General features: G+C 44.4%; 1 protein-coding gene across 2 annotated transcripts; it reads left to right on the top strand.

Moving 5' to 3' along the window:
- The first annotated feature begins 12,637 nt into the window (after positions 1 to 12,637).
- Positions 12,638 to 25,458, top strand: ppp1r26 (protein phosphatase 1, regulatory subunit 26). 2 transcript variants are annotated; one of them, XM_072240463.1, is made up of 2 exons: positions 12,638 to 12,720; positions 16,185 to 25,458. In XM_072240463.1, the coding sequence occupies exon 2, from the start codon at positions 16,233 to 16,235 to the stop codon at positions 20,262 to 20,264; it is 4,032 nt and encodes a 1,343-aa protein (XP_072096564.1). In that variant the 5' UTR covers positions 12,638 to 12,720; positions 16,185 to 16,232; the 3' UTR covers positions 20,265 to 25,458. The 2 variants fall into 2 exon arrangements, with proteins under 2 accessions (XP_072096564.1, XP_072096563.1); XM_072240462.1 differs by lacking the exon at positions 12,638 to 12,720 and adding an exon at positions 12,965 to 13,717.
- Positions 25,459 to 27,133: the final 1,675 nt, after the last annotated feature.

Raw genomic sequence — 27,133 nt, 5'->3', positions numbered from 1 at the left:
CCTCACCCAGATGCCCATGTACTCGCTCCCCTTCACCCAGATACCCATGTACTCCCTCTCCCCTTACCCAGATGCCCATGTACTTCCTCTCCCCTCCCTCACCCAGATACCCATGTACTCCCTCTCCCCTTACCCAGATGCCCATGTACTTCCTCTCCCCTCCCTCACCCAGATACCCATGTACTCCCTCTCCCCTGCCCTCACCCAGATAACCATGTACTCCCTCTCCCCTCACCCACATACCCATATACTCCCTCTCCCCTCCCTCACCCAGATACCCATGTACTCCCTCTCCCCTCACCCAGATACCCATGTACTCCCTCTCCCCTCACCCAGATACCCATATACTCCCTCTCCCCTCACCCAGATACCCATGTACTCCCCCTCTCCTCCCTCACCCAGATCCCCATGTAGTCCCCTCCCCTCACCCAGATACCCATGTACTCCCTCTCCCCTCACCCAGATACCCCTGTACTCCCTCTCCCCTCACCCAGATACCCATGTACTCCCTCTCCTTTCCCCTCAGCCAGATACCCCTGTACTCCCTGTCCCCTCCCTCACCCAGATACCCATGTACTTCCTCTCCTCTCCCCTCACCCAGATACCCATGTACTCCCTCTCCCTTCCCTCACCCAGATACCCATGTACTGCCTCTCCCCTCACCCAGATACCCATGTACTCCCTCTCCTTTCCCCTCAGCCAGATACCCCTGTACTCCCTGTCTCCTCCCTCACCCAGATACCCATGTGCTCCCTCTCTTCTCCCCTCACCCAGATACCCATGTACTCCCTCTCCCCTCCCTCACCCAGATACCCATGTACTCCCTCTCCCCTCACCCAGATACCTATGTACTCCCTCTCACCTCCCCTCATCCACTTTCCACCACAGATGCTGCATTGTGCACAAATGTTGTCCTGGAGCCATGTTTCTGTACGAATCAGCCTGTTGCAGTTTCTTATCTCATGCTGGTTCAGTTGCAGACAAGTAGATCCATTTTGTTTTCCAGGGAGAAAACAGTTTTGATGGGAGGGCTGGCCTGCTGGGGTTAGCCTTTTAACCTAGCCTGGATTCCAGTGCATTTACTCACACCACCCTGGACATCTAAGTGGCTTCCATCCATCTGCCCAGTCGAAACCAGAAAGTGTTGGAAACCCTCAGCTTACTTACCAGCAGCAGCAAAGGAGAGATGCAGAGGTAACACGTCAGGGCCATGATCTTCCAGTTTTTCAATCACCTTGGAAGCTTCCTCTTTCCACTCTCCCACAGATGCTTCTGGAATCCCTTGAATTTTCCCACCGGTCCATTCTTCTCTCGATTATACTCTGCCAATTGGTGAGTTCACCCCAAAAGACAAGAGGTTCTATTGGCACCCTGGCTCAGCCAATATCTCTTTTACACTCACCACTATTTGTTGCATTTTATGACTATACTTACTGAGCCAAAGAGAAATTTCTTCTGAATAAATATTGGGAAGAGTGAAGCCAATGATTTACATAGAAACATAGAAAATAGGTGCAGGAGTAGGCCATTCGGCCCTTCGAACCTGCACCGCCATTTATTATGATCATGGCTGATCATCCAACTCAGAACCCCGCCCCAGCCTTCCCTCCATACCCCCTGATCCCCGTAGCCACAAGGGCCATATCTAACTCCCTCTTAAATATAGCCAATGTACTGGCCTCAACTGCTTCCTGTGGCAGAGAATTCCACAGATTCACCACTCTCTGAGTGAAGAAGTTTTTCCTAATCTCGGTCCTAAAAGGCTTCCCCTTTATCCTCAAACTGTGACCCCTTGTTCTGGACTTCCCCAACATCGGGAACAATCTTCCTGCATCTAGCCTGTCCAATCCCTTTAGGATTTTATACGTTTCAATCAGATCCCCCCTCAATCTTCTAAATTCCAACGAGTACAAGCCCAGTTCATCCAGTCTTTCTTCATATAAAAGTCCTGCCATCCCAGGAATCGATCTGGTGAACCTTCTTTGTACTCCCTCTATGGCAAGGATGTCTTTCCTCAGATTAGGGGACCAAAACTGCACACAATACTCCAGGTGTGGTCTCACCAAGGCCTTGTACAACTGCAGTAGTACCTCCCTGCTCCTGTACTCAAATCCTCTCGCTATAAATGCCAGCATACCATTCGCCTTTTTCACTGCCTGCTGTACCTGCATGCCCACTTTCAATGACTGGTGTATAATGACACCCAGGTCTCGTTGCACCTCCCCTTTTCCTAATCGGCCACCATTCAGATAATAATCTGTTTTCCTATTTTTGCTACCAAAGTGGATAACTTCACATTTATCCACATTAAATTGCATCTGCCATGAATTTGCCCACTCACCCAACCTATCCAAGTCACTCTGCATCCTCTTAGCATCCTCCTTTCTGGTCCTGTTCAAAACAACAGTCATTAACCACCAACTCCAACCTTTGAATTGAATTGAATTAACTTTATTACTTACATTTTTCATATACATGAGGAGCAAAAATCTTTACATTATGTCTCTGTCTAAATGTGCAATGTGCAAATTATAGTAATTTATAATAAATATTATGTACGGCAGGATAGTCAATATAACATAGAAATACATTTGTATCTGCATTTGGCCTGGTGGAGGAAGCTGTCCCAGAGCCTGTTGGTCCTGGCTTTTATGCTGTGGTACCATTTCCTGGATGGTAGCAGCTGTAACAATTTATGGTTGGGGTGACTTGGGTCTCCAATGATCTTTTGGGCCCTTTTTACACAGCTGTCTTTGTAAATGTCCTGAATCATGGGAAGTTCACATCTACAGATGCGCTGGGCTGTCCGCACCACTCTCTGCAGAGGCCTGCGTGGAGGGAAGTACAGTTCCCATAGCAGGCAGTGATGCAGCCAGTCAGGATGCTCTCAATTGTGCCCCTGTAGAAAATTCTTAGGATTTGGGGGGCCCATACCAAACTTCCTCAACTGTCTGAGGTGAAGGAGGCGCTGTTGTGCCTTTTTCACCACACAGCCGGTATGTACAGACCATGTGAGATCCTCGGTGATGTTTATGCTGAGGAACTTAAAGCTGTTCACCCTCTCAACCCCAGATCCATTGATATCAATAGGGGTTAGCCTGTCTCCATTCCTCCTGTAATCCACAACCAGCTCCTTTGTTTTTGCGACATTGAGGGAGAGGCTGTCTTCTTGACACCACTGTGTCAGGGTGATGACTTCTTTGTAGACTGCCTCATTATTATTTGAGATTAGGCCAACCAGCGTAGTGTCGTCAGCAAATTTAATTAGCAGATTGGAGCTGTAGGTGTCTTGACCACTGTCAGAGGCTGAACCTATTTCCGCTCTCCCTGCCCTGCCTTGGCTTACTTACAGTGGAAACTTTCCTGCACTCCCTTGTTCGCTCCACATTCAACATCCTACCACTGCCTGAGCAAATCTGATCCTCCACACCACAGCTCATTCAATCCTTACTGCCCATGTCCGAGCTCATGAGTCTCTCCTTTGCTCACTAACCCAAATTGGTCTCAGAACCTTAATGTTCAACTTTAAGATCCATGTGTTAAACTATGGGGCCCATCTGCCTTAGAACATAGAGCAGTACAGCACAGGAAGAGCCGCTTTGGACCACAATGTCTGTGTCAACCAGGATGCCAAGTTCAATTTATCCCATTTGCCTGCACACAATCCATATCCCTCCTTTCCCCCAATAGTCATTTGTCTGTCTCATGTCTCGTAAAGGCTTTATTGTGTCTGCTTCCACCACAACCTCTGACAGAGCATTCCAAGCATCTAACACCATCTATGTAAAATATTTGTCCCACACATCGCTTTTAAATATTGCCCCTCTCATTTTAAAGTTATGCCCCCTAGAATTTGACTTTTCTAACTTGGGACAAAGATTCTGACACTCTATCTTATCTATGCATCTAATAATTTTATATATTTATTTTACGTTCAAAGTAAATTTATTATCAGAGTTCGTATATGTTACCATATACTACACTGAGTTTTTTCATGCAAGAATTTATAGGATAAAAACAAGAGAATTTACAAAAAAAAACTGTACATAAGCAAAGACTGACGAACAACCAATGTGCTAAAGGAAAGAAATTGCAAGTAAAAAATAATACTGTACTGAGAACACGAGTGGTAAAGAGTCTGCGGGTCATAGAATCAGTTCAGAGCAGCGGTGATCGAAGCTGGTTCAGGAGCCTGATGGTTGAAGGGTAGTAATTGTTCCTGAACCTGGAGATGTGGGACCTGAGGCTCCTGTACCACCTGCCCAATGGCAGGAGTGAGAAGAGAGCGTGGCCTGGGTAGTGGGGATGTCTGACGAGGGATGCCGCCTTCTTGTGGCAGTGCTCCCTATAAACGCGTTCGGTGACGGGGAGGGATTTGTCTGTAATAGACTGGGGCTGTGACCACCACTTCAGCTGCTGATGCTCCAGAGAAAGCAATCCATATCTGTGCATCTTCTCCTTATAGTTAACACTCTCTAATCCGAGCAGCATCCCAGTTAGTATATTCTGCACCCTCTCCAAAGCCTGCACATCCTTTCTGCAATGGGGCGACCAGAACTGAACACATACTCCAAACGCAGCCTAACTGAAGCTTTATACAACTGCAGCAAAACTTTCTGTATCATATAACGCCCTGACCGATGAAGCTAAGCATGACACACACCTTTTTTTACCACCCTATTTACTTCTTACCACTTTCAGACAGCTGTGGTCTTGGACACCAAGATTTCTCTGTACATCATTTCTCCTAGGGATCCTACCATCTCCTCCGTACATTTGGTCTAACAAAGTGTAGCACCTCATTCTTGCACGGATTAAGTTCCAGCTGCCAGTCTCTGTGCCCATATCAGTTCCTGGATCCTTTGATGACCATTTTCTCTATCCATAACTCCACCAGTTTTCGTGGTGTCTGTAAACAGCCCATCTACATTTTTGTCCAAGCTATTCATATACATCACAAGCAACAGAGGTCCCAGCAAGGATCCCTGCAGAACACCACTGGCCTCGGACCTCTAGTCAGAATAACACTCCCTCCACCCCCACTCTCCATCTTCTATGGCCAAGCCAAGTTTGAGTTCATTGTACCAAGTGATTATGCATCTTCTGGATCAGCCTACCCTGGGCTTCCTTGTTAAATGCCACAATAAAAATCCATGTAGACAACATCCACTGCCCTAACAGGTAACACTAATGAAACAAGTTTATAGTGGATGCCATTTCCCTAGCCCTAGACTCAACTCTGGAGCACCTGGATAAATATACCTATGTTAAACTGTTGTCTATTGACCACAGTTCCATCTTCAATACTATAATTCCATGCAAACTTATCATCAAACTCCAAGACCTGGGAGTCAATTGGATCCTCAACTTCCTGTCCAACAGACAACAATCAGTAGGAATAAGCAGCTCTATCTTTGTCATGGCTATTCTCAACACTGGTGCTCCACAAGGTTGCATCCTTGACCTCCTGCTCTGCTCCCTGAACACTCATGACTGTGTGACCAGGATCTGTTCTAACCCGTATCCTGACTGGTTACATCACAGCCTGGCATGGAAACACCAATGCCCATGGACAGGAAAGCCTGAAAAAAGTAGTGGATACAGCCCAGCCCATCATGGGCAAAGCCCTTCCCACCATTGACATCTACAAGGAGCACTGCCACAAGAAAGTAACATCCATCATCAATGACCTTCACCATCCAGGACAAGCTCTCTTCCCACTGCTCCATCAGGGAGGAGGTACAGGAGCTTTAGGTCTCATCCCACCAGGTTCAGGAACAGTTATTACCCTTCAACCATCAGGCTCCTGAACCAGTGTGGATAATGTCGCTCACCTCAACACTGAACTGTTCCACACCTATGGACTCTTTCAAAGACTCTACAACTCATATTCTTGATGTTATTTATTTCTTGTTTATTATTAAGATAATTATTGTAATTGCACAATTTGTCTTCCTATGCACGTTGATAGTTTGTCTGTCTTTGTGCATAGTTTCCATTCCTTCTATTGCGTATTTTGTATCTATTGTGAATGCCTGCAAGAAAGTGAATCTCTGGGTAGTGTCTAGTTACATACATGTACTTTGATAATAAATTTACTATTGAACTTTTTCAACTTTTTTTGAACTCCATCGACAAGTTTTCAGAATATACCATTGTAATGGGCTTAATAACATGGCGTCATGAAACAACGTTCACCTCAATGTTAGCAAAACAAAAGAGCTGATCGTTGACTCCTGGAGCTGGAATGGCCCACATGCTCGTATCTTCATCAATGGTGCTGAGATTGAGAGAGTTGAGAGTTTCAGGTTCCCAGGACTGAACATCACCAACAGCCCGTCCTGCTCCAAACTTGCAGGTGCCACAGCCACTACTTCCTCAAGAGGATAAAGAAATTCGCACGTTCCCAGCAATCCTTACCAATGTTTATTGATGGACCATAGAAGGAGCATCCTATCCAGGCTTGGTGTGGTTTGTGCTCTGCCCGTGATCATAATAAACTGCACAGGGTTGTGGACCCAGCTCAGCACATCACCTAAAGCAGCTTCCCTCCCTTCCATGGACTCTGTCCGTGTTTCTCGCTATCTTGGTAAAGCAGCCAGCATTATCAAAAGCCCCACCCACCCCAGACATTCTCCCTTCTCCCCACTCCCATTAGGCAAAGGATGCAAAAGCCTGAAAACACATTCCACCAGGCTCAAGGACAGCATCTATCCCACTGCTATAAGACTACTGAATGGTTCCCCAGTATGATAAGATAGACTCTTGACCTCACAATCTGACTTGCTCTGCTCTTGGACCTTGTTGCCTGCCTGAACTGCTCTTTCTTCATGGTTGCTGCACTTTATTCTGCATTCCATTATTGTTTCACCTTGTACTTCCTGAGTGCACTGTGCAATGCCACAGTGTACAAGACAAACTCGATACATGTAGTAATAATAAACCAACTCCAGATCAAATTCCTATCCTCATCCATCATCTTCATTTGTTCCTCAAATAACTCCATCGTACAACATAGAACAGCACAGAACCAGACTCACAATTTTGTGCCAAACTAGTTAAATTCCTAATCAATTGCCCGACTACACTAATTTCTTCTGCCTACACAATGTCCATACCACTCCATTTCCTTCCCATTCATATGCCTATCCAAGAGCCTCTTGAATGTTTCTGTCACATTTACCTCCACCATCACCCCGGGCACTCTGTGTAAAAAATTTCCCTTGCACATCTCCTTTGGCTTTTTATCCCCTCTCACTTTTGTGATGATATTCACTCCTGGCCAGTGGGCTTCTTGGTTTTTTGCTAATCCTGCTTCCTAAACATGGCAGCTGCCACATATAAGATCGCAAACAATTGTCAGTAAAGTTCCAACTAACAGCTGTTTGACTTCTGGTCATAAATGGAAGTCAGTGTCTTCAGTTCTTAAAGTGTAAATGGCAAGCAGTATCAGTTTGAAGTTAAAGCAAGTACTGTTTGTAGATCAGCTCTGTAAACATGCTCTGCAGGTAATAGACTGTCTGTGAGGAGTAAGGTTTAGCTCACTACACCTGATCTATTGCTGCTTGAGATGTAGTGTAAGACAATGAGTTGCTTAATTCAAACAGACAAGCTGACTCTAAGTTGTTTAGTTCAAGGAAGCTTGCAGAACTGGGTGGATAATATCATTTAGTATATCAAATAAATGATGTGTCTATAGTTGAAAGATTCATGTACTCAAGGAAGTTACCTTTACAGCGTTAATTATAAACTATGAACATTATGCTGAGATCTACTGTATGTCTCCAAGATGCTTTCAGACTGTTTGTGTTAAAAGGATAGCTGAGGAAGTATCATATAGGTGTGAAGTCTTCCAGCTTAAGATGGTGCTGATGAAGCTCAGCATCTACTTACTGGCAGCAAACAAAGCAAAGAACACAACTCAATACTTTATTAATAACACCTTTTCTTGTAAAATTTTTGGTAAAATGATCACCGCAAACAATGAGGAGGCAAGTTAAGATGAGGCTGAGTCAAGGGTTGAAGCGTGCAGGTGCGAGGTGAGGTCAAGGCATGTTTGAGACAATGTCGGGGTGAGGTTGAGGGATGTTCAAGGCAAAGTTGGGACAAGGTCTAGACATACTGATGGCAAAATCGGAGCAGGGGAGGGGCAGATTCGAGGCCTATTCATCTAAACCGAGAGCGAGGTTTGATCAATTGAAGCACCAGGCTGATTTGGAAAGGTCAGGTATGGGTTGAAATGTGGTGGTGGGAACTAAGCCCAGAGCATATTGATGCAACAGGGCCCAGGTCTGAGTGTGAGGACGACCCGATGTTTCCATGATTTAATTGCTGGGCCGGATACATTGGCGGGGTGTCAGGACAAGAGGTAAGGGTCAGCTGATTCTGCTCACTGCTCTGTGACGATTACTCGGCTCGGCGCTGAACTGAGGCTGAGGCTGCGGTCTGTTCCCGTTGCTCCAGGTTTCGAGTCCATGGACTCACTTTTATTCTGAATGTTATTTGCTTACCTTTACTGTTCGTACGATTTGTTTTTTTTTCTCTCTGCACACTGGGTGTTTGACAGTCTTCTTTTTTATGAGTTCTGTTGGGTTTTTTCGTCTTGTAGTTTCCTGTAAAGTGATGAAACTCAAGGTTCTATAATGTATATGTACTTCAATAATAAATGTACTTTGAACTTTGAAATCACCCAAGTGGCAGAAGAACTGTATAAGTGAAGAGAGCATGTTCAGACTTATTGAAAATGGTTAAATAACATCAAAAAGAAATGATAGAAGACAGGGTGACTAGAATCCATTCTTCTGGCTTCAGTTTCTGCAATGGATGATTTATTCACCTGTATTATTACTATGTCTTTTTAGTTTATAAGAATTGTGTACAGGGTCTTTCTTTTGTTACATTTAAAATGGCGACTTTGTTATGTTAATCTGGGGAATGCGGCTTTGTTGTGCTTTAACGCTGAAGAGAGTTTGCGCTAACAGTTTGTTTTACTTTAAAATGAGATAACAGGGTTCTATTAGCCAATGGGTGGTTATGTATCGTTTTGTTTTCGGATACCATGCTGTATGATATGACTGTGGACTGAGTTTTGGCGGGGAGTCGGAGGAGAGACGAGGAAGACCGCGGACGTGTGGAGAGGCTCCGGTCGATCACTCAGGGTGGTCCCGAGCCGTGAGTCGACGGAATTTGGGTGGTCGTCTGAAGTCGAATTGAGCTCCAATGTAGCGCGCAAAGAACTTGGACTTTGATAAGTGTTGGCGCCTTTTTTTTCATTACTTTCCTCTCTGTATCAAATGTATATTAATGTCATAGAATTAGTAATATCTATAAAGTGTATTTGTTAAAATTTACTGGGTGTGCTGGCTGATGATTGATGTTTGTGATTGATTCGGGCGGCAACCGACCCTGTGGGGAGTGTTGAGGCGGGTGCTGGGCGGGATTTCCCCTAGACGTACACGAGCCAATATAACTGAACGTTACAATTGCATCTGTGTTTTGGAAATCCTTTGTGTTTTAGAAATGGATGCAATTTGGAAATGTTTTATAAGTCAGAAATCCTCTGTGAGTTTTAAATGTGTTTTAAGTACATTATTTGCACTTAAACGTGAATCACTGGAAATAAATGAACTGTGTTTAAACTACTTCATTAGCTGGAACTATCTCCTCCTTGGTAAAGAGTTGAAGGGGGCCCACTGCTCAAATAGTGGGTATTGGCAGCTAGAACTCACCATAAACAGGGAATTAACTAGTCTTTGAAGATTGGGTAGTTCTGAATCAAACTCAGAATCAGATTTAATATCACTGCCATATGACGTGAAGTTTGTTGTTTTGCAGCAGCAGTACATTGCAATGCATAATAGTAAAAACTGTAAATTATGGTAAGAGAAATATATATTTTTTTAAAAGTTAAATATTTATAAGGTCAAGTACGGGGTGGCAGGGTCTATGTATAAATATTAAATACACATAAGTAACACAAAAAGAAAGAACAAGTCATGAGGTAGTATTCATGGGTTCAATGTCCATTCAGAAATCTGATGGTAGAGAGGACCAAGTTGTTCCTGAATCGTTGAGCCTGTGCCTTCAGGTTCCTGTACCTCCTTCCTGATGGTAGCAATGAGAAGAGGCCATGCACCGTGTAATGGGGGTCCTTAATGATGGATGCCACCTTTATGAGGCATCACCTCTTGAAAATGTCCTGGACGCCGGGGAGGCTGGAGATGACAGTTTACACATTTCTGCAGCTTATTACGGTCCTGTGCAGTAGCAACCCCCCCCCCCCCCAGCAGCACCATACCAAATGGTGATGCAGCCAGTTAGAGTTCTCTCCACGGTACATCTGTAAAAATTTGCAAGTGTCCTTGGTGACATGTCAAATTTCCTCAAGCTCCTAATGAAATATAGCTGCTGCTGTGCCTCTTTTGTAACTGCATGGATACGTTGGGCCCAGGATAGATCCTCAGGAATTTTGACCCCCTCCTGGAACTTCTGATCCCTCTGGGAGAACTGGTGTGTGTTCCCTGTCTTAACCTTCCACAATCAATTCTTTGATCTGACTGATGTTGAGTGCAAGGTTGTTGCTTGCATATATCTGATATATAGCTGATATATCTGATATATAGCATATTGCATATAGCTGATATATCTCCCTCTTGCACGCCTTCTTGTCACCATCTAAAATCCTGCCAACAATATTTGCTTCACCAGCAGATTTATAGATGGCACTTGAGATGTGCCTAGCCACACAGACACGGGTGTAGAGAATTGCAGGAATGATTGTGTTAAACACTGAGCAGTAGTCAATAAACAGCAGCCTGACGTAAGTATTAATACTGTCCGGGTGATCCAAGGCCATGTGAGATCGCATCCACTGTGGACCGATTGTGGCGATAGGCAAATTGCAGTAGCTTCAGGTCCTTGCTTAGGCAGGAGTTGACTCTAGTGCTTCTCAAAGCACTTAATGACCGTAGATGTGAGTGCAACTGGGTGACAATCACTGAGGCAGCTCACACAGCTCTTCATGAGCACTGGTATGATTGTTGCCCTTTTGAAGCAGGTGGGAACTTCCACCTATAGCAATGAGAGATTGAAAATGTCTTTGATCCAGTTGGTTGGCACAGGTTTTCAGAGCCCTACCAGGGCCTGTCGCCTTGTGAGGGTTCACCCGCAGTATAGTCTGCCTTTAGTGAGAATACTTGTGGCTATTTACATCTGATCGGGCTTAAAGTCTTCATCTGAGTTTAGAACTTTGCAGACAGCGTCATTCACGTTCCCCTGGTATGAGACTTTTCAACCCAGGGGAGAAAGGTACTGTCTGTCTACTCTGTCTATGCCTCTCATCTTATAAATCTTCTATCAATTCTCTGTTCAGCCTCTACCACTCCAGAGAAAACAATCACGTTTGTCCAAACTCTCCTTGTAGAACATGCCCTCTAATCTAGGCAACATCCTGTCCTCCACACCCTCTCCAAAGTTTCAGGAGTTTTATAAAGCTACAACATAGCTTGCAGTTTCTTAAACCTGATTCCTTGACTAATTAAGGTAAGCATCCCATGTACTGTACCTTCTTTGCCAGTCTATCATCCAGTTTCACTGACCTATGGACTTGGATCCCAACATCCCTCTGCACATCAACTCTACCCCTTTCGCATTCTACCTCCTAAAGTGCAACTCTTCATAGCAAAATGATGAGGGGTATAGAGAGGGTAAATGCAGGCAGGCTTTTTCCCATTGAGGTTGGGTGGGACGACAACCAGAGGTCATGGGTTAAAGGTGAAAGGTGAAAACTTTAAGGGGCACATGAGGGGAAACTTCTTCACTCGGAGGGTCATGAGCATGGCAGGAGCTGCCAGTGCAAGTGGTGCATGTGAGCTCAGTTTGAAAGTTTAAGAGAAGCTTGGATAGGTACATGGGTGGTAGGGGTATGGCGGGCTATGGTCCTGGTGCAGCTTAAATGGTTTGGCACAGACTAGATGGGCTGAAGGCCCTGTTTTCGTGCTGTACTTTTCTATGACTCTGTGACCCTTCACATTTGGCGGAATTAAACTCCCAAATATGTACAACATAGCCCTGCCCCGCTGACTATGCCAAATAAGGCCATGCTCTTCCAAATGTGAATTAATCTGTCCCTAACAACAGGGTAGCGTGGCAGCTAGGGCAACACTGCTCCAGCTCAGAGCGTCCTGGAGTTTGGGGTTCGATCCCAGTGCCAGCTGTAAGGAGTTTGTACACTCAACCCAGGAGGGTTTACTCTGGGTGCTCCGATTTCCTCCCACAGTCCGAAGAGGTCAAGTGGTCATGGTAAATGGTCCTGTGATAGGGCTGGTGTAAAACAGACCGGTCGCTGGGCTGCAAGAGCCGAATGAACGCTGTATCTCTGAATAAAGCAGGAACCCTCTCTCACACAGCTTCCCTATTACTAATGCAAGACTCTCTAGCCTCCCAATCCCTTGTTTTCAAGAAGAGGGGTATTATTTTTAACTCTTTTCAGACAAAAGTTGCAAACGCAGTAACCACTACTTATTATTCATGTTTTTTTTGTTGTTTTACCGATTCGAATTCACACAAACACAGCCGGGTCGCCGTCCGGACGTACATATTTATTTATTTGTGTTTCCCCCGCCTCCTCGCTGTTGCTCTGAACTTTGCCTGCAGCCGGTGGGAGTGGAGACGGCAGTGCGCGGTGTGGCTGCGGCGAGACGAGGGAGCCGCGTGTAGCAGGTAGTGCTGGAGCGCGCGGGGCGGGGGGCTCGGCTCGCGTCCCGGGGCTCGGGGCGGTGGGGGGGGGGGTTCTGCCGGCTGTCAATCAACCTGGCGAGCGGCGGGGAGGGGCTGTCAATCAAACCCGGGAGCCGGAGCAGGTGCCAATGAAAACGGGAAAGTGGGAGCACCGGGAGCCGGGGCAGCTGTCAGTCAAGCCGGGCTCCGCGCCGCCCGAGTCAAGCCGTTGTCCGGCGGCGGGAGCACTCCTGACTCGAGGCTTCGGGCCTAACTATACTCAGAGATCCGGCCGGACTGGGGTCGCCCTTCTGCCCCTCATGTCGGAGTGAAACGTGATCACTTGGCCTGACTGAGGAGAGCAGGGGGAGAGTTGCTCCCAACGGCCTCCTCTCCCTTACAACCCCCGGCCCGGGCTCCTTCCTCCTCTCACTCGCGGGCCGGGCTCGGGGCCTGCCACTGTGCCGCAGGTCGGAGGCTGCAGCCTGGGCCTCGGGGTCGGGTTAGTCGCTAGCGGGCCGCTGCTGAGAGCAGGGCGGTAGCGGAAGGCCTGGATGGCCGGGGCACGCCGGCTCTGCCGGTTGCCGACCGGATCGGGCGGTCAGGGTTGGGGGGGTCGAGTGAGGTAGTGGTGCTGCCCCTCGTCACAGACTCAGTGCACTGTCGGGCCAGCCTGGGTCCAAAGAGCTCCGAGGCGTGACCGGCCGTTGCCTGGCTGCCAATCACCATCGCTTGCACGCTCAGAACAACTGGGCACCCAAGTGGGGGATGGCATAGCAAATGCCCCTCAACGTGGGCAAACAGAATCCTGTTACAGCCTCAAATCGTAGGTAAAGGCAGTTCCCTCGTATTAACCAGCCGTCAAGGACATGTATACAGAAAGGTGCTGGAAAAGAACCAATAACGTCATGGAGGATCCCACACACCCTGCTCATGGACTCTTTGCCCCAGTTCCATGGCGTACACGCCAGAACCACCAACAGTTACAGTACTTTCCCCAGTAAGGCTGATCAACGCTTCCACCCACTAATTCCAACACTATATTATTTCCTGTCAGTCACCTTATGTATAGCTTCTGTCTCTTTATGGACAATCAATCTATGTATATAAGCTATCTTATGTTTTTATATTTATTGTGTGCTCTTTATCTTTTGTGTTTTTCTCTGTACTGCATCATATCTGGAGTAACAATTATTTTCTTCTTGTGTATAGATAATAACATTAAACAGTCTTGAATCTGAACTATCAAAGCATCCAATGCTTCACAATTAGCTGTAGAGGTTCAACCTCATTTCCCTGCTCTGTGAACCTCTAAATGTGCATTCCTGAATTCAGGCATTTCTGCACAGTTGGGGAATAAAGGACTAGAGGGCATGGGTTAAGATTTTATAGGATCATGAGGGACAACTTTTTTTACACAAGGGGTATCTGGAATGAGATGCTCGAGGAAGTGGCTGTAACAAGTACAATAAGATGCAGTTGGACAGGTACATGGATTGGGAAGATTTAGGTTGCATGCCTAGTTTGGATGTGACATTTTGGTCAGTAAAGGATCTGTGGGGCCGAATGGCCCATATCTATTCTGTATAAACCGAGTAAACTTGGCTCTGAGCGTATTTGCAATGTATTTTAAATCGGCATCGGCTTCAGAAATGGGTCAACCCATTCACAAGCTGCAATCTTGTAAGAGGTAGAGAAAACTTGAGTGTTAGTATTTTTAAAATAAACTTGTATCTGTTGCTTCCCCCCCCCCCCCCCCCGCCCATATAAAATGGCATTTTTAGCAATTGGGTCAGAAGCAAAATCCTGTTTAACTACACTTGAAAATGATTCTGTGAGATGAGTGATGCAAACTTAATAGTTTTATTTACAATAGCAGCTAGAATCTACCATCATAAAGTTTCCCAGCTCAAGAGTTATATGAAATAAAGAATTTAGCACTGGCTCAGGACATATACAGACAGGTAAGAGTTTTTAAGGAACAGTTAAAGGAGGAGGAAACACACTCATGTCCCTATCTACATCAAAGGAGCTGTAGTGGAGCGTGTACCAAGCTTCAAATTCCTTGGTGTCCACATTTCTGAGGATCTCACCTAGTCCCTGAACTCCTCCATCCTGATCAAAAAGGCGCAACAGCGCCTTTATTTCCTGTGGAGCATCAAGAAAGCGCACCTCTGTCCCAGGATACTGATGGACTTTTACCGCTGTACCATTGAGAGCATACTCACCAACTGCATCTCAGTGTGGTTTTGCAATTGTCCTGTATCGGACCACAAAGCACTCCAGCATGTGGTGAAAACTGCCCAGCAGATTATCGGCACCCAATTGCCCACCATTGAGAACATATACCATAAACGTTGCCTGGGCAGGGCGAAAAGCATTATCAAGGATGCATCTCACCCTAACCATGGACTTTTTACTCTCCTCCCATCCGGTAGGAGCTACAGGAGCCTCCGCTCCTGCACCAGCAGGCACAGGAAGAGCTTCTTCCCTGAGGCTGTGACCCTGCTGAACTTCACATCATAGTGCTAAACAGTATTGCAACCATATTGTACTGTCTCAGTACTCTTATATTTGTGTGCTGTAGCACTTACTTTTTATTTGTAGTTATTTTGTAACTAACACTGCATTTCTGGTCAGATGCTAACTGCATTTCATTGGCTTTGTATCTGTACTTGGCACAATGACAATAAAGTTGAATCTAATCTAATCTAAAACTAAAATTGGAGGGAATGGGCAGGCAATGCTACAGCAACAGTAAGGTGTAAGTATTGAAGGGATTTGAATGCAAAAGTGATTAAAAGTGAAAGCAGTGTAGATGAGCAGCCACAGCAGAGCTGGCTGAATGGGTTAGGATAGAATTAGGTGACTGGGTTGCCGGTGTGGAAGTTGTGAGTCAAGTGGCACTATTGCTAAGTTGGTGAGTTAGTTAAAGGGAATTAGTTAGTGTTATCCTGCCATCGTGATTTACAATGTCATTTCTAATTCTCCATGACTTTCAATAGAATTTTTTTCTCATCTCCAGATTTCTTGAGTTAGTATAGCATGATTGAGTGAGTTTTTACAAAGCGATTGAAGGTTATCTCAGTACTGAGGGAGGAGTGTACCTTTGAAGGTGTAATACTGAAAGTCTGCTGCACTATTGAAGGGCCAAAACTGAGGGAGAGTTGCACTGTCAGAGATAATAAAACATCTGCCTAAAGTCATCTGTGGGAGATCCATCAGATTTTATCTTGAAGAAGAGCCAAAGAGTTGTCTCTATTGTCCTGAACAATGTCTATTCCTCAAGCAACATTGATAAAATTGAACCAGGCTTTTTGTTTGCCACCTCTTAACTAAATGGCAAAAACAGATAAAAAGAAAGTTTCTCTGAGTTGACTGACTCTTGTAAAGCATCAGTATGAGTATTGTTAAGCTGTTTATTTTGCAGCCGTTTTGATTGTTTTTGTTCTACATTGTTTTCGCAGGATGTGAGGGGAGCAGCAATATGTCCAGAGTGTCATTCTCCTGCTATAATGTTCTTAATGAATTTGACACCTGCCTCTGCAATACAGACAGATTGGCAGTCCTTTGGAGCTTCCCAGAGCTACAGCCTTCCTGTGGGTTTTTCCTCTGTAAAGGACAAGTTAGCTGCTGTTGGAAGTACTGTCAACGTAAGTGTACAAATGATTGTGGAAAACCTGCAGCCCCATAACTCATCTCATGCTGTGAACAATGACGCCAGTAGTAATGCTCAAACAAATCTAGTCACAAAATGGCGGAGTGAGGGCGCGTTAGACAACAGCGCCATCAAGCTTCTAAAAGGGGCCGCCGTAGAGGATCTGAAGACCGGGTATCCAACCTGTGCACTTGGCACAGAGGAGTCGAATTTGGGTCATTGTGAACTGGATACAGACAGCGATGAGTCTGTTGACCGAGATATAGAAAAGGCTATTCAGGAATACTTGAAGAAGAAGACAGAAGAAAGTTGCTCAATGTCGAACGTCATACATGATGCTGAAGTTCCTCCTGTAATACATCCACCTATCAAAGACGCTGCTCCAAATGTCAGTAATAGAATCTCACTTGAAGAAAAGGTGGTTCCCACTGAGCTTGTCAATGTTGACCCTCTTCCTGCCCACCCAAAGGCTACTGCAGGTTCCAGATGTTCTTCACCTTCCAGCATCAGCAGCAACGACTCTTTTGAACTGAGCATACAAGCTGAGATTGAAAGGTTCTTACAGGACAAGCGGGATAAAGAAACCAGCAATCCCAGTGACAAATTAGCATCGGAGGGAGGGCCAGCACAGAAGGAAAATCTGGTGAAGGTAGGACTGAAAAGCAGGAAGAGGTACATCAAGCCCAGCACAGGGAGCCAAGCACGTGTTGTCAAACCATTGGTGACAAATCCCAACACTCAGGTTCCTGGCACCAAATCCACCAAAGTAGGTGAAGCTGGCAAATCTGGGAAGACCAGTGAAAGGAATCCCAAGGGCCATAAGAAGCTGGCCAATGAGAAGCCAACAGCAATACCTAGCTTTAAGGATCTCTGCAAAAGCAGTAACATCCAGTTGAACATGAAGACTGAATTCTCTGTCCCAAAGCCTAATTCCATAACCACAGGAGCAGAGCTATCTGACTCCAGTAGCGATGATGGGATTGAGGAAGCCATCCAACGTTACCAGTTAGAACAGAAGAAAATCAAGGATCTTCCCTTTGCTCTTGGACTGTTACCTCACAAGCCTCTCTGTTCCATGAACTCTGAATCCTCTTTGGATGCTCGTCATGCACCCAAGGACGAGGGGAAGGAAACGGCACGAGCAACTCTGAGCAAGAAGCGGAAGCAATGTATACCCAAGTCTGTGGAGTCAAAGGCACAGTGTCCACACAGCCTTTTGGATACAGTCTCCAATAATCAGTTGAGTGATGACTTTGTAAAGCAAAAGGAAAGGAAACACATAGTCTCTGAGTTAAGTTTGAAAGGAACGGAGGCCCCATCAGAATTTTTTCGAAAGCAGGACGGCCCTCTGGTGGTCAGTATGGATGGCATGACAGGAACAACGATGTTGGACAGGGAAGAGCATGTGGCCTGTGGGAAGATGACCAGCAAATATGCCACTGTTAACTCCCAGCAAATCACATCTTCTGACAGTGAAGACAGTTCTGTGGATAGTAGTGACAGCATTGAAAAAGAAATTCAAAATTACTTGGCTCTGAAGCTGAGCCAAAGCAATCAGAAGTCAAATAAAGTGGAAGCTGTGAGCGAGTCAGTCAAAGTCTTCCCCTCAGATCTGAAGGAAAAAGATAGTCTGAACTTCTTCTCTCCTGTGTCTTCATCTCAGATGCCCTTATTACGGAAAGAAAGTCTGAAGTCTAATGACAGTGTTGGTCATAAAACTGGAAGAGAAAAGTTGAGAGAAAACCAGCCAGAGGCCAATGAAGCACCTGTTTCCAGGATTGACCCTGACTCTGCCCCCTCCAAGATTAAACTTAAAGATGATCTGTTGGAGCAAGATACTTTGGAGGTAGGCAATGTCTGGGACAGCGGGGCAATCAATAGAAATCAGGACAAGTTATCCCCCAGTTGGACTACCAGCATACAGTCCTGTCATAAGCCAGTCCACGATGCTTGGCAGACGGATGACAAAAGTAGCTCACTGGACAGTGACGAAGATCTGGATACTGCTACAAAGGATCTTCTGAAAACCAGAAAAAGAGTGGGGAGAAGAGCAAGGGACTCCAAGAACCGGTGCAGGAAGCGAGTACGGTTTACAGGGGCAGAGGTGCTCACCTTCTCTGAGCAAAACACCGGTATTGGGAATGAAACTCCCAAAGCCGCTGGTGAAGGCCTTGCATTGAGCCACGCCCCCCTGAAGAGCTGTTTGTCAAAATCTAGCAGGACAGTCTGTAGAAGTTATTTAGACTTTAAAAGTAAAAATAACAAAAGAGCTGGGGAGACATCAGAAGGCGAAGGAAATGGTAATATGGTTAGAATGGGAAGGCCCGTAATGGTCTTGTTATCTACAATGCCATCCACCATGGTTGAACCGGTAACTCAAAAAACCATGACCAGAGACAGCAGTTCCGGAGATAGTGATGATGGCATTGAGCAAGAAATCCTGAGATTCCTAGCAGAAAAAGCCAGAGGGAATAGTGTAGCAGAGGAAAGCTTGAAAGACCAGGGTGAAGTGCAAGATTTTACAGAGCGAGGCAAAGGAAGCAGACCGTTAAAAGTGCCAGGCCATGGTGGAGATATATCTTCCATTTCTCAGCAGACTGAGGGGTCTTGCAGCGTTGGTATGAAGGAACTGCATCATGAGGAAGAGGCAGTCACAGCTGGGTGTTCATTTGGAGGTACGGAAAGTGCTGCTGCTGCTGAAAGCAAGACTCGCATTCACGGGCCAGGTTTGCTTCGGGACGCTTGTGTTGTTCACAGTGCAGAACACCAGACTGAACACAGACTGGTTGTCAGAGAATTGTCAACTGTGCTTCAAACTGAAACTGCACTTGAGCAGGGGATTTTGCAAGTTGGTACCACAGACTGTCAAGGGAAAGAGAGCAGTAACAGCAATTGTGACTTGCACGGTACTGTCCTGCAGATGGATGATCCCTTAGGAAACTGCCTCGCCCAGAACGTGCAGGAGAAACAGGCAGCTGCGGGTTTCAAAGCAATTCCACCCTTGGTTCAAGAGCAAAGTGGACAATATATTGATCTCAGAGAGCAGGGTGTGAGACAGCCTCAACCAAAAGCAGTTCAAGCAATGTCTTTAGAGGGAACTGTAAGCAATTTGAAATCATGCAGTGTCATCTTCACTGAACCTCTCAGTGACACTGCGCCAAAAGACGGGGAGAAAGATGCTAGCAGTAGAGCTAAATATTCCATGGAAAGCCAGTCACATGTAGGGTGCAGTACAGAACAGAGCCCTCATACTGCAGGTAAAGCATATTCACACCTGGGTTGGACAGGCAGAGATAGAACTAAACCTGAGGAGGGTGGATACCCAAGCAGGCCTTCAGGATCTCTGATGCCATCAGTAAGTCCTGATGTTCACTCCAGTCAGATGAAGGGCCCGCCTTGTGTTACCTGGCGGGAGCAGAATGACCACAATTATCAGAGTGGAATGAGGTCAAATCAAGACGCTAGACCTGAATGTTTCAACTTTGTGAGATCACATTCATGTGAAAATAGAGGAGCGAGCACCAGTGTACCATTTGCTGCACATTCCATACCTTCAACCCACAAGGAAACCAGCAGGATAGGTCAGAGCGTGCAGAGTACAGAGTCAGAGACTGCCAAAGGAGCAGTGAGTGGTGAGGGAACTGCTGAAGAGAAGGCCAGCAGTCAGCACTCAGGTAAAGAAAATGGTGGAACTGCTCAATGGCAGTCGCTGAACCTGTCTTTGTTGGAAGCTAAGAATGAGGAGCAAAGCGACAGGAGACGAACAGGAGTGGGTTTTGAGGAGAAAAGTCCTCAACCCTTTTATGACAAAGCAAATGATCAATCAGACAATGGTGATAGGATGGAGACTAGTAGTTCAGGACAGAAGGGACAGTATACTGATGTGTAAGTATAACATTGTACAGTAGATTTTCTCTTAATTATTTAAGATAACCATTAAGTTCCATTGTAGATGGTGGAATGTTGGCAAGTGGCTTAAGACAATTTTTGGCTGATGTGATGAAAGGCTATCCTAGATAAGCATTTGATTTAGGGCAAAGAAAATACATTTTTAAAATGTCCATTCCTGTCTTTTCCAAATAAATGGGATGATTAAAAGTTGGGCTGTATAGTTTCAAAGCATTTCTTGCCATGGCTGAGGCCCCTGCTATGAAATGTAGTTGCCATTTGTTTCTGTGGTAGTGGAGGGCTCACCATTTCTCATCTTAAATTGATTTGTATTTGCATTTCTCAGGGTCAGTGCAGCACAGTCTTTCTTCCTGTCCATAGATAATACCCATAGCACATCATCCCAGAATCTGGAAAAATAGCCCCAGTTCTAATTATTGTTTTCAAGGTCAAAGCCGTAGTTATGGTGATCACTCTCAGCACTTCTGAACGAATCAGAAGGTCCAGATCCAGGCTCTGTTCCTGATGAATACATTCAGGGAACAACACAGGGGATTGTCTCTGATAGCTCCTAAGTTTGAATAGTACAAATTGTGTTGACGTGTAAATGAACGTCAGTTGGATGAGCTACTCTGAAGATTGAAAGTCAATAAGAGTAAAGATTGATCTGGGATGGAGAGCTACAATAGAAATTGTTTTTGAATTGACAGAGGGAAAGTACTTCAAACAGAAAATGTGTACAGTAACTAACTTGCACACAAACCTGCAGAAGGTACCTGATCCCTTTTTTATTGCATTCAAATTGTATTTTTATTTCTGTTAAGAAGCTGCACAAAAACTGTTTAATTGTTAATACAGGTAGTGGTAGCAGGTGACTTGGGATGCCAGGAAGTGAGGTGAAATTGCTGAGGAACAGACCCTGCTAAGGGACTATAATTTTGCATTCGTTGATTGAGGTTCAGGATGCTGACACTGGAAAATCAAATTGCTATCTAGTTGGGAACAGTACTACCAGATGCAGAAAAAGGATGGCTCTCTTTTCCTGGCTGTAGGCCTTATCATCAGCCTCATAACTAGCAGCTCCTAAACCCCACTGTATTAGATTATTTAAATATTCCTCTTGAAGCAAGGAGATTATGGACCAGAACTGCCAGTTTTCAACACCTACTTGATCTCTGGAGTTTAATTGGCCATCAGTAGGATAGCTTTCACCCTCGGCCAGTAGTTGAAGGTGTAGGTAATAATTACTTTTTGTTATTATCCTTGCAGGTTGGAATAGGATTTGCCCTTGGATGTAAATTATCAATGAATGATCATAAATCAGGGAGATAATTAGCAAATGACTGACGTCAGGAACTTACTTTCCCAAACTCATGGTCTTCATGAGGAAATTTGACCTCTAGAAATTTTCAGGCTAGTATGGCAATAGGCAAGCCTACGGCACCTGCTATTCCCAAACAGTCTCTCATCCAAGTATCAATCAGGCCTGAGCATGCTTAGCTTTCAATACCAAATGAGATTAGGCACAATAGTGGTCAGCATAACGCTACTACAATGTCAGTGACATGGATTCAATTCCCACTGCTGCCTGTAAGCAGTTTGTACATTCTCCCTGTTACCAGGTGGGTTTCCTCCGGGTGCTCTGGTTTCCTCCCACATTCCAAGACGTACAGGTTAGTAGGTTAATTGGTCACATGGGTATAATTGTGCCTCGCGGGCTCATTGGCTGAAAAGCCTGTTGCCGTGCTATATTTCTAAGAAGTCAGTTTTCTAGTATGCAGCAGGAAGAATTGTTTAAAAGAAAGCTATTCACAGCTGATCTCCGGAAAAGAGGGGGAACTGTAGTTTGTGTCAGGGTCAGGGGAGCAGTGTCATCGAGTATACTTTTTCCCCATTACTGTCAAGCGGCACTCATCCCAGGATCATCTGAGGGTAGAAGTGTGAGCTCGGTCATGAATGGGTTGAGAGGGGTAACAAATCAGCCATGACTGAATGGTGGAGCAGATTCGATGGGCCAAATGGCCTAATTCTGCTATGAGGTCAGATGGTCATGATCTCTCCATGGCAAATACTCTGTCAACACTCTATCAACTGGGATTGGATTCTGTAAGGAGAAGCTGTAGAAAAGTACCTTGGGAAAGGGTACCCTACTAAAAGGGGAGAAGTGAATCAGATATGTACGGATTTATATATAAATGCAAAGAATGTCAAATTCCAGCTCAGAACTCACATAGATAATCATGCAAAGGAATCTATTGAAATATGACATTTGTACAGACTTTATACTCCAAGAATACAGAATGACTTATTTTAATTAGGGCCTGTTTTAAATTTCTTGGCTCTTTATTTATGTAAAGCCTGGTGTATTTAATTCAGCAAAATCCCAGTGAGAAATGGGATTTATAAATGAGTTACCTGGCCCTTCTTCTGGATAACACATTGCAGCAGCTTTGTCAGGATGATTTCAGCAAAACACAATAATGATGTTGCACTGAAAAGCACCTTGTCACATCAGAGTATTGGGAAGTGCTTTCCAGTGAAAATTCTCTAAAGTGTCTAAACTGCTGTGGACAATGATTGTGGAACTAACTTTATAAATGCTGACCTGCTGAGTCCCTCCAGTATTTTGTTTCTGTGCTTATAAATGCTAATCCTTCTTTCCAAAATAAAATAGTACTATCATTTTCTGTTAACATTTAACAACGAGTGCAGAATAGAAAATTGCAGGAATGTAGCAACTCCTGGGGAAACCGTCACTAATCTAAATTCATTTTGATGGCCTTTTTACTGGAATGAAGTGTTGTGGCTTACAGGGCAGTTAATGGTGATGGGACCAATTTTGAAGAAATTAGGAAAAGGTTTACCAGCAACATCAGTGTATTGTCTTACGTGGAATATTCTGTCCACAGATTTCATCTGCGTCTAAATATCAGATTTAATAACAAGTGATTACACATAAGTAATGAATGTTGCTGCAAAGACCAGCGTTTATTATCTATTCCAAATTACCCTTGAGAATGTGATGATGTGATATCATCTTTAAGAATGCTTAATGATCCATGCATGCTCTTCTGCAATCTTCATTGAATTGTGTACCGTACCTCAACGGTAATGAGGAAGTGCTGGGTCATGATTTTGAATATTGTGGTGAAATACAGTTCTACTATTAATTGTGTCTCAGAGCACCTTAGACATACCCAGTTTTGAAATATCAGTTTTATTTAGAATCTCTCTAACAGAAAACAGTGATTGTATCCTACATCATAGCAATGTGAGGTCAAAATCATGTTGATTTTTCTTCTTCATCTTCTGCTGAACCACTCACAGTCATGTCCTGGATTTAGCCAGCTAGGTGAAAAATGGTACACTCAAGCTACTCTTGAAGGTGGAAAATAAAGACCCTTTTCCCCTCCTTGCTATCCACCCATCTGGCTGCATTTTATGCCTTGTTCTTTGTAGTAATTTTTATTATGGTGGAGCACTAATTCATCAGGCAAGGCAGGATAGGAGGTGATGTTCAGCATAGATTGCCTTGCCCACCATTGACAATGTTGAAGTCTCTGAGAAGCACTCTTATTTTTTTGTATTAGTCATGATGGGTATGTTGAGCCAATAAGAAAGGGATGGTATTGAAGAGTATGATTCTTTGAGGGATGGAGTCAAGTTTGATAGTTCTATTGAATAGCATTCCCAATTTTGGCATGTTTTCAAAGTCTCCAGAGCTGTGATGTCTTTCCCATGCACAAATTCGCATGATCTTTCTGGTATGGATATTGTGTAGCAGTTTGATTGCCCTTTCCCTTCTTGCATGCCCAGCACAGAGCCACTGGACCTGTTCTAAATCGATTCTTTTGAGGGTAGTGGTCGTGCCACATAACACAATGGAGCATGAGCTCATGTTGAAGAGACTTCATGTTAATTGAATTTAAATTCTTTGGCTGTCTCGGTGAAACTGGAGCTCTTCATTTAGAGAATCAACAACAACTTGGAACCTGACATCTGAATGCATAAGCAATGTAAGCATGCAGCAGCTGATACTGGGTTTGGTCTTAACTTGGGTGTGAAGTGAGGTGAAGTAGATTGAACAGTTTTCCCAGTGGTTCTGCAGATGAACTTCACTCTAATGGGCAGCTTGTTGGAGGCATAGCAAAGTATTACAGCAAGAAGATGAAAGAGTGCCGGAGTGATTATGCAACCTTGTCTGATACTGATCTGTAGTGAGATGGGCCTCTTGTGAATGTATTAATGCATTGGTTAGGCAAACCGTCATGAAGCAAATGTAACTCAGAGAAATTTGCACCGGCATCCAAATGTAACGAGGATGCTCCACGGTCCCACACAATCAATGTATTCAAAGGTTTGAGTGAGGTAGAAAGCCCCATGTTTTGTGGTTGGTGCTGTTCTCTTCACTTCTCTTAGACTTGAGGAGTTAGTGTGTCACTGGAAAGAGTATCTTGGAGATCCCTAAATAGTTAAGAGAATTGGATTTGTATCCTTGCTTGTGGAAACTCAGTCATTCTGAGATTCACTGACACTTCCTTCTCTTCTCAGATGTCAGAGATAAAGTTGTGGACTTGTGGGAGATGTTCCTCACCATCAAGTATTAAAACATTAGCATGTATACTATATGTTCGCAGGGCCTTTTCATTTGGCTTTTCGCCTTTTCAACTTGTCGATCAAAGTTAGTAGCAAGGCTGCATGAGATAGTTTGCAGTTTTGAATTTATCCTGTTTAGGATGGTGGTAATGCCAGGTAGCTCAATGGAAAATGTGGTTTGGATGGGTATGGAATTTCACCTGACTTAACTAACTGAATTTAAGTTCTCTAGCCAGCTTGGTGGGATTCTAGCTCATGTCACTGGATCACCCAGGAATGACTTCTAAAATATTTGTCCAGTAATGAAACCCTTCTAAATGAAACCACATACTCTGTAGCATTATTCATTAGTGATCCAAAGAAGTAATAAAATCATTTCACTTTTGTGTTTTTAATCCATTTTTTCCATTTTTGATGTATGTGTTGCCAAATATTTTTTCTGTTTTGTGAAATTTTCTTGTGATGTTGAAATTTCTCCTCCGTTTTTGCCTGAGGGGTATATTGTGCACATAGTTTTTAACAAATTATGTGAAATATTTAAATTATACAGTTCCACATTTTCTTGGCAATTATCTAATAAATAGCACAGTCTTGTGATACTTGTGATGTCGGTTATTATTTCTCAACTCTTCTGCTGGGTGCACAAGGTTGTAGATAATTGAATCACTTTTGTTCTATGTCTTTCTTCTCTTCTCCACCAACAAAATCCCATAACCCCATACGTTACAATCTATCACCCCGACACTCTACTCCAATCTCTCCCACTGTCTTCCTCCTTTTTCTAGTCCCTTCCCCTTATCCTTTTCTGTCTGTCCCCACTCTCTAGTCTTTCTCTCTGTTGACATACATGAGAATATCTCCTGTTTGGTGTTTCAAGTGAGTTCTTCAAAAGAATCAGCGAAGTAGTGTTCATGGGTTTGTGATGCATTCGGAAATCTGATAGCAGAAGGGAAGAAGCTGTTCCTAAACCATTGAGTGAGGGTCTTCAGGCTCCTGTACCTTCTCCCTGATGATAGTGAAAAGAAGACATGTCCCAGGTGGTACGGGTTTTTAATGGTAGATGCCATCTTCTTTAGGCATCACCTTTGGAAGATGGCGTCGATGGTGGGGAGGCTTATGCCCATGAGGGAGCTGGCTGAGTTTCCAGCCTTTTACGATCCTGTGTATTAATACCTCCATACCAACTGGGGATGCAACCAGACAGAATGCTTTCCACAGTACATCTGAAGAAACTTGCTAGAGTCTTTGGTGACATACTAAATCTCCTCAAACTCCTAATGAAGTATAACCACTGGTTTGTCTTCATTGAGATTGCATGAATATGTTGGGTGTAGTATAGATTCTCCAAGACTGATGGCCATGAACTTGAAATTTTTCGCTCTTTCTACCGCTGACCTTTCAATGAGGATTGGTGTGATCTCTCAACTTCTCCACCCTGAAGTCGACAATCAGTTCCTTGGTCTTGCTGACATTGAGTGCAAGCTTATTGTTGCAACACCACTCAATCAGCTGATCTATCTCACTCCTGTATGCCTCCTCATTGCCATCTGAAGATTCTGCCAACAACAGTAGACGGCAAAATATTTTTTTTCTTTCTGTTTGTGTTGTTACACTGTAATAGCCACTTAACTAGAATGGGATCGTAAGCAGAAAACCAGCAATGGAAAAATGAACCAAATAATAGCTTTGCTGTTTGATTCTAACCATTAGCCATATATATCCGGCAGTATCTGTTACTTAGGACCCTTTACAGCACATTTTAATAGATACTGGATGATCTCCAGTGCCTCATTCAAATGGCTGTACTTTATGTGGCCACATGAATTCAATTGCAGGAAGGAAATTTCTCCCGATAAACCGATACTTCGGTAGAGGTAATCTGGACAACAATCGGGATTGGGAATTGTGGCCTAATATTTTTCTCTGCCCTGATGTTCAGGGTTGTATAATTACGAAGTACATTGCATAGCAAGAAGAACAATGCAGTGTTTACTCTGTAAAAGGTAATGAAAGAAAAGAAGCCAGTAAAAAAAAAACTTAAATCCTCACAGACTTGATATTAAACAGGCCCCATCAATGCAGAGCGGTGTACCAGACAGCTGATAGATTTAGTCCCTTGTCCTAAATTACAGAATATGAAAATCACTACTACATTCAACAGGTTCCTGCTCAGAATGGTGTGTGTGCCTTGGGTCAGACATCACTTTGAGCAAACCTTGGGTACCATATCTAGTACTGGTCAGTTCGTGAGGCTCGAGTTGAATACCTGGTGTT

This window comes from Mobula birostris, chromosome 22 (assembly GCF_030028105.1).
Source record: "Mobula birostris isolate sMobBir1 chromosome 22, sMobBir1.hap1, whole genome shotgun sequence".
NCBI classification, from domain to species: domain Eukaryota; kingdom Metazoa; phylum Chordata; class Chondrichthyes; order Myliobatiformes; family Myliobatidae; genus Mobula; species Mobula birostris.
Note: the sequence above shows the minus strand (reverse complement) of the source record. Positions and strands in the feature narration are given on the sequence as shown.

Bases quoted from the DNA above. Each gene is read 5' to 3' on its own strand.
- ppp1r26 (XM_072240462.1), top strand. From the start codon at position 13,673: ATGGCGTACACGCCAGAACCACCAACAGTTACAGTACTTTCCCCA. The intron at 13,718-16,184 runs GTAAGGCTGATC...TTGTTTTCGCAG, and splicing joins CAGTTACAGTACTTTCCCCA to GATGTGAGGGGAGCAGCAAT.